This window comes from Euprymna scolopes, chromosome 33, assembly GCF_053919585.1.
Source record: "Euprymna scolopes isolate OS-2025 chromosome 33, ASM5391958v1, whole genome shotgun sequence".
NCBI lineage: Eukaryota > Metazoa > Mollusca > Cephalopoda > Sepiida > Sepiolidae > Euprymna > Euprymna scolopes.
In genome coordinates, this window is record NC_136514.1 from 44284823 (window position 1) to 44298213 (window position 13391).

At 33.1% G+C, this 13391-nt stretch overlaps 1 protein-coding gene across 2 annotated transcripts in view; it reads right to left on the minus strand.

Moving 5' to 3' along the window:
• LOC145258205 (mucin-like protein) overlaps positions 1-13391 on the minus strand; it is a 176562-nt gene that overhangs the window by 27243 nt on the left and 135928 nt on the right. For both annotated transcript variants that reach the window (XM_080116138.1, XM_080116139.1), the window contains exons 21-22: positions 11705-11959; positions 6493-6612 (exon numbers count right to left, since the gene is read on the minus strand). In XM_080116138.1, the coding sequence (XP_079972264.1) occupies positions 6493-6612; positions 11705-11959 (375 nt within the window). The remainder of the gene's footprint in view (positions 1-6492; positions 6613-11704; positions 11960-13391) is intronic.

Here is a 13391-nt window from a genome sequence, read left to right on the forward strand (position 1 = left end):
CTGTAGGCTGTTTTGAACCCAGTCAACGACGAGTACTTTTTGCTAGTATATATATATATATATATATATATATATATGTGTGTGTGTGTGTGACTACTTCATTTAATCACATAAATTAATATGCGAAAGTATGATTTTATGCGTAAACTTTAAGTATTTACTTCAACAGTGTTCAGCACAAAGGTTGAGCTCGGTAGTAAGTTATAAAAATATATATGACAATTAAGCTACACAGAATATTCCGTGTCTTAATTAGTGTATCGTCCAGTGGTATAATATTTTCTTCTAATGAATGTGTGTATACAGACTGGAGAAAACTTGAATGATTACTGGAGAGAGAGAGAGAGAACTTGAATGCCTACTAGAAACTATCCTCGAGTGTCTAAGGTCTCTCTGTACAGTGGGTTGTCAGTACAACCTGGCATGAGGATACTTTTTCCATAGAAGTAAACCCTGACCAAATATTCAAAATTACATAGTATTCGCAGCCCAAATAAGATCTCCTCACTATGGCTAACTTGCATTAGCTTTTACGAGGAATGGTGCACCTTCTCCAGGTGATGTTACCTCAATTAATAGCAGAAAGCTGGATACTCCACCAGACTAGAAAAATTCTTGCCCTGGAATTCACTAAGACTAAGAGATGCAAAACAAACAAAAAAAATACTACAACATATGAAATGGTTAATTGTAGAGAGAGAAATTATGTTCTCAATTTCTTTACTAACTCACTGTTTGAGAGATAAAGAACATTACGGGAACATTCAAATATCTATGTATCTCATATCGAGTTCAAGTTTTAGCTCCAGGTTGTGGGCCCCTTGATTTCTGATAACTTCAACTGAAGTAAAATAAAACACAAAAGTAAAAAATATATCATTGTGTCCTACATTCATATAAAATGTTCGTTGTGTGTGTGGTGCCTTTTTACAAATGCACGTAGTTACAAACGTAGCCCACAAACATTCATAGCTTTTTGCAATAAAAAATAACTGTATGTCTGCTTTTCTCAGACCAGAGAATAACATACTTTCTTATTGATCTAAACTCCTTAAAAAACGCTACAACAACGCATTATATTTACGTTAGATTTATTAGGGATTCTCATGTCGGGGTTTGGCACATGTTTCTACATGTTCACTTTTTCACATGTTTACTTTGGCACATGTTTCTACATGTTCACTTTTTCACATGTTCACTTTGGCACATGTTTCTACATGTTCACTTTTTCACATGTTTACTTTGGCACATGTTTCTACATGTTCACTTTTTCACATGTTCACTTTGGCACATGTTTCTACATGTTAACTTTTTCACATGTTTACTTTGGCACATGTTTCTACATGTTCACTTTTTCACATGTTCACTTTGGCACATGTTTCTACATGTTAACTTTTTCACATGTTCACTTTGGCACATGTTTCTACATGTTCACTTTTTTCACATGTTCACTTTGGCACATGTTTCTATATGTTCACTTTTTCACATGTTTACTTTGGCACATGTTTCTACATGTTCACTTTTTCACATGTTCACTTTGGCACATGTTTCTACATGTTCACTTTTTCACATGTTTACTTTGGCACATGTTTCTACATGTTCACTTTTTCACATGTTCACTTTGGCACATGTTTCTACATGTTCACTTTTTCACATGTTCACTTTGGCACATGTTTCTACATGTTCACTTTTTCACATGTTCACTTTGGCACATGTTTCTACATGTTCACTTTTTCACATGTTCACTTTGGCACATGTTTCTACATGTTCACTTTTTCACATGTTTACTTTGGCACATGTTTCTACATGTTCACTTTTTCACATGTTCACTTTGGCACATGTTTCTACATGTTCACTTTTTCACATGTTCACTTTGGCACATGTTTCTACATGTTCACTTTTTCACATGTTCACTTTGGCACATGTTTCTACATGTTAACTTTTTCACATGTTCACTTTGGCACATGTTTCTACATGTTCACTTTTTCACATGTTCACTTTGGCACATGTTTCTACATGTTCACTTTTTCACATGTTCACTTTGGCACATGTTTCTACATGTTCACTTTTTCACATGTTCACTTTGGCACATGTTTCTACATGTTAACTTTTTCACATGTTTACTTTGGCACATGTTTCTACATGTTCACTTTTTCACATGTTCACTTTGGCACATGTTTCTACATGCTAACTTTTTCACATGTTTACTTTGGCACATGTTTCTACATGTTCACTTTTTCACATGTTAACTTTGGCACATGTTTCTACATGTTCACTTTTTCACATGTTTACTTTGGCACATGTTTCTACATGTTCACTTTTTCACATGTTCACTTTGGCACATGTTTCTACATGTTCACTTTTTCACATGTTTACTTTGGCACATGTTTCTACATGTTCACTTTTTCACATGTTCCCTTTGGCACATGTTTCTACATGTTCACTTTTTCACATGTTCACTTTGGCACATGTTTCTACATGTTCACTTTTTCACGTGTTCACTTTGGCACATGTTTCTACATGTTCACTTTGTCATATGTTCACTTTGGCACATGTTTCTAAATGTTCACTTTTTCACATGTTTACTTTGGCACATGTTTCTACATGTTCACTTTTTCACATGTTCACTTTGGCACATGTTTCTACATGTTCACTTTTTCACATGTTCACTTTGGCACATGTTTCTACATGTTCACTTTTTCACATGTTCACTTTGGCACATGTTTCTACATGTTCACTTTTTCACATGTTTACTTTGGCACATGTTTCTACATGTTCACTTTTTCACATGTTCACTTTGGCACATATTTCTACATGTTCACTTTTTCACATGTTCACTTTGGCACATGTTTCTACATGTTCACTTTGTCATATGTTCACTTTGGCACATGTTTCTACATGTTCACTTTTTCACATGTTTACTTTGGCACATGTTTCTACATGTTCACTTTTTCACATGTTTACTTTGGCACATGTTTCTACATGTTCACTTTTTCACATGTTCACTTTGGCACATGTTTCTACATGTTCACTTTTTCACATGTTTACTTTGGCACATGTTTCTACATGTTCACTTTTTCACATGTTCCCTTTGGCACATGTTTCTACATGTTCACTTTTTCACATGTTCACTTTGGCACATGTTTCTACATGTTCACTTTTTCACATGTTCACTTTGGCACATGTTTCTACATGTTCACTTTGTCATATGTTCACTTTGGCACATGTTTCTACATGTTCACTTTTTCACATGTTTACTTTGGCACATGTTTCTTCATGTTCACTTTTTCACATGTTCACTTTGGCACATGTTTCTACATGTTCACTTTTTCACATGTTCACTTTGGCACATGTTTCTACATGTTCACTTTTTCACATGTTTACTTTGGCACATGTTTCTACATGTTCACTTTTTCACATGTTCCCTTTGGCACATGTTTCTACATGTTCACTTTTTCACATGTTCACTTTGGCACATGTTTCTACATGTTCACTTTTTCACATGTTCACTTTGGCACATATTTCTACATGTTCACTTTGTCATATGTTCACTTTGGCACATGTTTCTACATGTTCACTTTTTCACATGTGTACTTTGGCACATGTTTCTACATGTTCACTTTTTCACATGTTCACTTTGGCACATGTTTCTACATGTTCACTTTTTCACATGTTCACTTTGGCACATGTTTCTACATGTTCACTTTGTCATATGTTCACTTTGGCACATGTTTCTACATGTTCACTTTTTCACATGTTCACTTTGGCACATGTTTCTACATGTTCACTTTTTCACATGTTCACTTTGGCACATGTTTTTACATGTTCACTTTTGCACATGTTCACTTTGGCACATGTTTCTACATGTTCACTTTTTCACATGTTCACTTTGGCACATGTTTCTACATGTTCACTTTTTCACATGTTCACTTTGGCATATGTTTCTACATGTTGACTTTTTCACATGTTCACTTTGGCACATGTTTCTACATGTTCACTTTTTCACATGTTCACTTTGGCACATGTTTCTACATGTTCACTTTTTCACATGTTCACTTTGGCACATGTTTCTACATGTTCACTTTTTCACATGTTCACTTTGGCACATGTTTCTACATGTTCACTTTTTCACATGTTCACTTTGGCACATGTTTCTACATGTTCACTTTTTCACATGTTTACTTTGGCACATGTTTCTACATGTTCACTTTTTCACATGTTCACTTTGGCACATGTTTCTACATGTTCACTTTTTCACATGTTTACTTTGGCACATGTTTCTACATGTTCACTTTTTCACATGTTCACTTTGGCACATGTTTCTACATGTTCACTTTTTCACATGTTTACTTTGGCACATGTTTCTACATGTTCACTTTTTCACATGTTCACTTTGGCACATGTTTCTACATGTTCACTTTTTCACATGTTTACTTTGGCACATGTTTCTACATGTTCACTTTTTCACATGTTCCCTTTGGCACATGTTTCTACATGTTCACTTTTTCACATGTTCACTTTGGCACATGTTTCTACATGTTCACTTTTTCACATGTTCACTTTGGCACATGTTTCTACATGTTCACTTTTTCACATGTTTACTTTGGCACATGTTTCTACATGTTCACTTTTTCACATGTTCACTTTGGCACATGTTTCTACATGTTCACTTTTTCACATGTTCACTTTGGCACATGTTTCTACATGTTCACTTTTTCACATGTTCACTTTGGCACATGTTTCTACATGTTCACTTTTTCACATGTTTACTTTGGCACATGTTTCTACATGTTCACTTTTTCACATGTTTACTTTGGCACATGTTTCTACATGTTTGATTTTTCACATGTTCACTTTGGCACATGTTTCTACATGTTCACTTTTTCACATGTTCACTTTGGCACATGTTTCTACATGTTCACTTTTTCACATGTTTACTTTGGCACATGTTTCTACATGTTTGCTTTTTCACATGTTCACTTTGGCACATGTTTCTACATGTTCACTTTTTCACATGTTCACTTTGGCACATGTTTCTAAATGTTCACTTTTTCACATGTTCACTTTGGCACATGTTTCTACATGTTTGCTTTTTCACATGTTCACTTTGGCACATGTTTCTACATGTTTGCTTTTTCACATGTTCACTTTGGCACATGTTTCTACATGTTCACTTTTTCACATGTTCACTTTTTCACATGTTCACTTTGGCACATGTTTCTACATGTTCACTTTTTCACATGTTTACTTTGGCACATGTTTCTACATGTTTGCTTTTTCACATGTTCACTTTGGCACATGTTTCTACATGTTTGCTTTTTCACATGTTCACTTTGGCACATGTTTCTGCATGTTCACTTTTTCACATATTCACTTTGGCACATGTTTCTACATGTTCACTTTTTCACATGTTTACTTTGGCACATGTTTCTACATGTTTGCTTTTTCACATGTTCACTTTGGCACATGTTTTTACATGTTTGCTTTTTCACATGTTCACTTTGGCACATGTTTCTACATGTTCACTTTTTCACATGTTCACTTTTTCACATATTCACTTTGGCACATGTTTCTACATGTTCACTTTTTCACATGTTCACTTTGGCACATGTTTCTACATGTTCACTTTTTCACATGTTTACTTTGGCACATGTTTCTACATGTTTGCTTTTTCACATGTTCACTTTGGCACATGTTTCTACATGTTTGCTTTTCACATGTTCACTTTGGCACATGTTTCTACATGTTCACTTTTTCACATGTTCACTTTGGCACATGTTTCTACATGTTCACTTTTTCACATGTTCCCTTTGGCACATGTTTCTACATGTTCACTTTTTCACATGTTCACTTTGGCACATGTTTCTACATGTTAACTTTTTCACATGTTCACTTTGTCACATGTCTCTACATGTTCACTTTTTCACATGTTCACTTTGGCACATGTTTCTACATGTTCACTTTTTAAACATATTCACTTTGGCACATGTTTCTACATGTTCACTTTTTCACATGTTTACTTTGGCACATGTTTCTACATGTTCACTTTTTCACATGTTCACGTTTTCCTGTTCGTTTCCAGCAGATTCATCTGCACGTCTGTTCGCTAGCGATTTTCTCGCAAACTCACCAACTTGATTTCTGTTAACTAACTACTGCGTCAGCAAACCAAAACCACGATCTCTAACGTATGTCTAAGTTTGTTTGTTTCTAACCAAATTCAAAATCTACTTTAAAATTCCAAAATCGACTTTGTTTATTTTAAATTCCTTAATAAATATTCCAAGCTGTAAATACACGTTTTCCAAAAATTTAATTGTTTTATTTTTCTATTAAGATTAATAATACTAATAATAGCTAAAGTTACCCGGATTGTCCGGTCAATATCTAACATGTACATTTAAAAAATATGTCATTACTATACATGTGTCTGGAAAATATTAGAAAAGTTACAAAATTAAACACGCCAATAAAATAATTTCATATCCTTACCTGTACACGTCTTTCCATCACCTGTATACCCTCTGTTACATTTACAGGTGTGACCTCCAAATGTGTTTGTGCATACAGCATTTTTATCGCAATCGTTGTTTACCTCACATTCATTGATATCTATCGATATAAATAAAGAATCACATAATTACCACAATTTTTAAGCTATAATATTAAGATAACAATCACATAGTTACTATAAGTATAGTAATAAGATAACAGTCACTCAAATACTACATATATCAAACAATAAAATACACCCAGAATTAAATACAGGGCTGAACGATAAAAATTGTCTTCTTAGAAAAGACGACATGATTTCATTTCCATTTAATAAAAAACGGTTTTCTTTTCTTTTCTTTTTGCAGTTGCCAGTTGTTGGCAAATCTCAAGAACGACAGGAGCCTTCTTTCATGTTTCAACGTGACATAATATTAAACGAGCGAGATGGGAGATGCGCCGCTGTAAAACTCATGCTTCCTACCGAACCAAGTTATCACACCAGGATCATTGCCTGCCAGCACACTGAAAATGCAAATCCGGATAACATGGACGTGCCCAGGGTGACGAAAACAATATTACCTGCCATAGTTATGATCTTTGGTGTGATTTAAAGTGAGGGCTACATCATGCCACTTCACATCTTTGAAGTCGGCTTGAAAGTCAACACCAAAATGTACCTGGATGTGCTGAAGAATGTGGTGATACCCTGATACAATCAGGTTGGTGCTGGCATACACTGGGTGCGGCAGCAAGACTTGACACCGGTCCACAAGTCCAAAGAAACACAGGCTTAGCTTTAGAAGGAGTGACACGAGTTAATACACTTTGACTCACTAGCACCCCCTCTTTCCTCGTCATGAACCCGCTAAATTACTTCATTTGGTCATACGTCGAGAAAATCACCAACATGACCTCCCATAAAACCAGACCAGCCTGATCGCCGCCATCCGCCGAGTATTTGCCGAGTTCCCGCCGTGTTCCGCCGTGCCGTGGAAAAGGTATGCTCCCAGATCCGAAGCCATATCATAATGGAGATTGGGGTTGACGGTCTCTACATTGAATAAATGTCAACTCTACTAATTAATAAAATCACCTCAATTGATGTTTGTCAATAAAAGTTTTAAAATAAAGCTATAGCGTTGTTTTCTTTAGGCTGACAAATGTATCGTTCCACCCTGTAAATACTACAATTTTTAAACTATAAAAGATAATCAAATTCACATTAATACTAACATCGTCAAACTAAAATAATAAATTAGGAATCACATAAAGAATACAATTGTCAAACTATATAATAAATTCATAATCACAAAATTACTACAATTGTAAAACTAATAAATATAATAAAACTAATATATATATATATATATATATATATATATATATATATATATATATATATATATGGGGTTCGGTGGTCTCCCTCCTTCTGCAGCCTTGGACTCTGCTATTGGCCAGCATTTGGTTGACAACCCGTGCTGTGCCGATAGATATAAAATAGATTGGTTCGAGGTGCTACATAGAGCGGACTCCAAAAACCATTTAAAGATTTTAGAGGCCGTCTCTATCGCGGTGCGTCAACCTTCTTTGTGCCGGCAAAAAGAAACATCAAACGCATTGTTTCTCTTTGGGGAACTTTGAATTTTTTCTCCCGCTTTTTTTTTTCTCCCTCGTTGTGCCAACATTTTTAATCGTTTTTTAAACGTAAATAAATTTAATTAATGTCCCCGTACGTTGGCACATTAAATAAGTTCCCCAATAGAACTCTTTATTTTCGTTACAATATTATTTAGATTGCTATCGATTTACACCTGAAGAGATGATAGCCGAAAGAGCTTTCGAGAAACTTCCGCCTAGTATTTTATTTAAAACCACACACACACACACACACACACACACACACACACACACACACACACACACACACACACACACATATATATATATATATATATATAATAAACAAACTATCACAAATAAAATATTAATAATATAATAATAAAATAACAAATTCATAATCACAAAAATACTACAATAGTAAAACTAAAATAACAAATTCATATTTACATAATCACATAAATACTAGAATTTACTATACATATGATGTATATTATTACTATAAATATAATAATATATATGCAATAACATTGCTATAAATTTAATTGTATAATATTATATTAAAATCTATCGAATATCTATTTGGAGATTAATATGGAATTTAGGCAAGAAACTAATATTCTTACTAAAATGTATTCGCTATCTATTTTTAAACATATGCGTTAGATAATGACAAATAATATAACGAAATATATTTAAACACATGGAATTTATAAAATAGCTAATGATTTACATCCAACAAATGTAATAAGTTTAGACAATCAATTATTCTTAGTAACAGATTAGATTAATCTTTTATTACTGAAATACAATGAAGGCAATTAACTATTCTTTTGTAATAGAATAGATTGATAATTTATTTCCGAAAATGTGATACGGATTTTAGGCAATTAATTTTTATTTTCTAACAGAAAAGCTTGATTTTTTATTTATGAAAAATATATAAAAGCAAGCAAACAGAAATGTAACAGAAATGTATAATTTATTTTTGAAAATGTGATATGGAATTTGGGAAATTAATATTTTTTGTAACAAAACAGATTGGTTGTTTACTTTAAAATATTCGATTTAGAATTAATGCAATTAATTGTTCTTTTTTAACATAATAGATTAATTATTTATTAGGTAAATGTGGCATATAATAGAGGCAATTAATTATTCATTTTGGAAATGTGATATATAATGTAGGCAATTAATTATTTATATTCGAAATGTTATATATAATGTAGTCAATTATTTATTTTAGAAATGTGATATATAGTGTAGGCAATTAAGTATTTATTTTGGAAACGCGATATATAATGCAGGCAACTAATTATTTATTTTCGAAATGTGATCTATAATGTAGGCAATTAATTATTTATTTTCGAAATGTTATATATAGTGTAGGCAATTAATTATTTATATTCGAAACGTGATATATAATGTAGGCAATTGATCTTAATTATTGTATCGAAATAAAGTTATAATTTATTTTTGAAAATATGAGTTTCAATATTTTTGATAACATGTGAAGCTACCATTAAAAATCAGAATGTTTTATTTATAGAGACTGGGGATAGGAGTTGAAACTGAGCAACGGCTTTCTAGCAAGCAATCAGAAATCGGAATAACTTCCTAAAAATACTGAATTTCATGGAATCTATGCGCATGATTTTTCATGTCTACTTAAGAAAATAATTGCTCTTCGTCTGCAAACATTAACAGTTTAAGGTTTGTAGCTACGAACCTAAAACTCTGTTGCTCGTCTCATGACCTATACACATGAGTCACTAATCGGAAACGCTTTTAAAATTAAATATGGCTTTCAATTTAAAACATGATATGGAATTTTGTCAGTAAATTATGTTTTCGTAACAGAATCGATTCATTAGTTTTTCCAAAAACATAATATAGAATTAAGACAATTAATTTTCGTGAAAGTTCTGAATTTTTTTAGATGAGAGGTGGTTGTTTATATTACTTGCATTGGTCGGAATATTGTTATGATCTTGAATGCTATTTGTGCAACGTTTCAAGCGGATTGTCCTTCGGCCGTCTTCAGGCTTGCTTGAAATAAAACTTACGATAAGAACAATAGTCCGATCAATGCAAGCAATATAAACAATTAGTTTTTGCTTTTGTAGCAGAGAAGTTTGATTATTTATTAAAAGAAAACGGTATATAGAACTTGAGAATTAAATTACTCCATGAACAAAGCTTCTTTCTTAGAACTGCACGCCTGTCTTCCGTTCTCCCGCTTTCCAGCTGACTACAATATAGTTGTCTTCAAGTCCAATGTAAACAAGTTCTTGCTAAGCCACTTAAGTTAACAAATTTACTGAATTTCCATTACTGACAATTACTATATTGTCCGATTGACTACTGTACACTTTTTAACCCTTATCCTGGCCCGTGATAAGTAGTGAGGCCTATGTAAAAGAATCCTATTAATCAGAATAGATTGGTTATTTTATTTTTGTAAATGGTAAATCATGTCAAGTTTTTTAAATGTCACATAGAAACTAATCATTTTATAAGATATTATCAAATATCTGTTTGCGAACTTACGTAATAATATATAATAATTAGGGCCGAGGGAACAGCATAGTTTTTTTTTTATTGTTTGGACACTTGAGTATATATATCCCTTAATATCTTGTATATTTTTATATAGATTGATGTGGTTATTGGTTGATTGGCTGTGTCTTAATATGTCGGATATATTACTTGAGAGTCAAAAGAATGAAAAGAATATTCTGTTGTCACAGCCCTAATAATAATATATCATATTTTCAGAAGTCATCATTTATATAAATCAAGACTAATAAATTCAAGCAATGAAATGAAAAACTTATTTTAAATTATGGTATATCGACTATATTTAATAAAATTCATAAAATATAGGTATTATTAATATGCCAAGAAGTTATCCACTATTTGGCCAGATGACATTGAGATCATGCTATGTCTTCAAACTCGCTAATGACGTCATATGCTTACCTTCTAAACATATAGTATAATGATATAATTATGTTGTAATTATTGATGGGACGAATCCAATATATTTTTCCCGATTCCGATACAATTACTGATTGCGATTCCGATTCTTTATAAATCTCTAAATATTTTACTATGAAAATGTTATTTTGTCCCGATTACTGTAAAAACACATCTTAAATGTGCCTGTATTTTCTCAAACGTAAAAACACACTTGTGAAGGGGTTATCTAGATATTTTTTTGTCTTACGGGAAGTTCACATCAATAAATATTCATTATTATATTATATCAACCTGCAGTGGAAGATGTTTCTTAATCCAAAATCAATTAAAAAAAGAAGTTTTAAGGAATCGATTTTGGCATCGGAAAATAGGCTTCAATTTTTTCCGATTCCGATACCGATTCCGTTACTACAAAAAAAAAAATAAATAAATAAAACTCCGATTTTTTTTAATTCTCGATTCCGATTCGAATAAATCGTCCCAACACTAGTTGTAATACTATACAATACGCATTTGTTCTGAAATTAATTTTATAAAGAATATAGCTTTAGAGTAATGTAGAAAAAAAACCTTTTTTTTAAATGGTAAAAACATAAAATACTTTACGTACCCATACATTCGCGGTTGTTATTAAGTAGAAATCCAATTTTACATTTGCAGACAGCTGATCCTATTGTATTGAAGCACTCTGATATGCTAGTGTTGCAATAATTTGCGTTCGTCGTACATTCGTTAATGTCAGTGGCGCAGTCTGTACCTGTATAACCCTTGCTACAAATACAACCAGTTTGTTTATTGCATTGGACACAGTTGACGCCTGTGCATGTGTTGGCACAATCTTTGCCCCACTTACTATTGGGACATTCTGAAATCAAAGATAAAATTAGAACAAGCTGAATATTACTACTACTAGCAATTATAATACATTTAATAATAATAATAATAATGATGATAATAATAATAATGCTGTTAATAATAATGTTAATAATAATGATGGATGATTAAAAAAATCAAGATAATATTTATGATAGTAGGAGCACTAGGAACAATTCCGAAAAACTTAAAAAAAAGGGAGAAATTGGAATCAGAGGAATGACTAGAAGGATACAACGAATAAAAATAATGAAAATAGCTGAAAGTATTAATGAAAACCCTTGAATGCGAGGACTAATATACATGAGCCACACGCGCTGGCCAGACGAGCTGCTGCGGAGAGAAAACATGAAGAAGCGGTGCATGGAACTAAGAACATTGAAGATACATATCTATAAGTTCTCTATTCCCTCCCCGTCGCCTCCCCATCCTCTCCCAATACCCAATCAACCCCCCCCCAAGGAATGATGCCAAATAGCCGAAAAGGGCCACACTTCTGGTCGACAAGTACGAAAAGTACTGGGAACTTGTGGAGCCTACTCAAATACCAGTGAGGACCAATGTTCGCTCCGGCGAGAAATTAATGGAAAGCCACTGTTGCGATAATGCAAATTTATTTGCAAATATTATCAGAAGAAGTGGAGAGTACTGGAAAACTGAGGAGACTTGCTGTCACTCAACTTCCAGGGAACGCCACAGATTGGCTTCAAGGAGAGATCTTTGATAACCTGTGTGAAAGCTCCTTGTGAGCCATTAATAATAATAATAATAATAATAATAATAATAATAATACTAATAATAATAATAATAATAATAAAATATAATGATTTAGTGTTATAATAATTTCATCAAATATTTAGTCTTATAATTTTATCAAACATCTTATATTCCCGGTTCCCGCTAAATAAGAGGGAGGCCTCTCTGCAGGAGGAGTTAGGAAAACCTATAGAAAATTGGAATTGGAGGGCTGGCTGAGAAAGTTCAACAATAAAAACAATAATACAAACGTCTTAAACATTAAGGAATTCGCTTGAATGCGGAAACTCATACACAGGAGCTATAGACACCACTCAGGCATAAAGAAACTGCAACAGAAAAACTAATTCACAGAGACTGCCAGACAACTGGTAGACATATAAGGCATGAAGAACGCCAGAATAATACCAGTAATTGTAGGAGCATTAGACACCGTCTCAAAAATATGAAAAACAAAAAAAATCGAAGATAAACCGGAACCAAAAGGAAAACTGACACTCTACAATGTCGATAATTTTCCCCACTCTTTATCTGTGCCTTAATCCAAACGTAGATTCCATGAGCAAAGCTTCTTTCTTAGAACTGCACGCCAGTGGAACACTCTGCCACCTTACTACAACTTGGACGTCTTCAAGTCCAACATAAACAAACTCCTGACAAACCGCCCC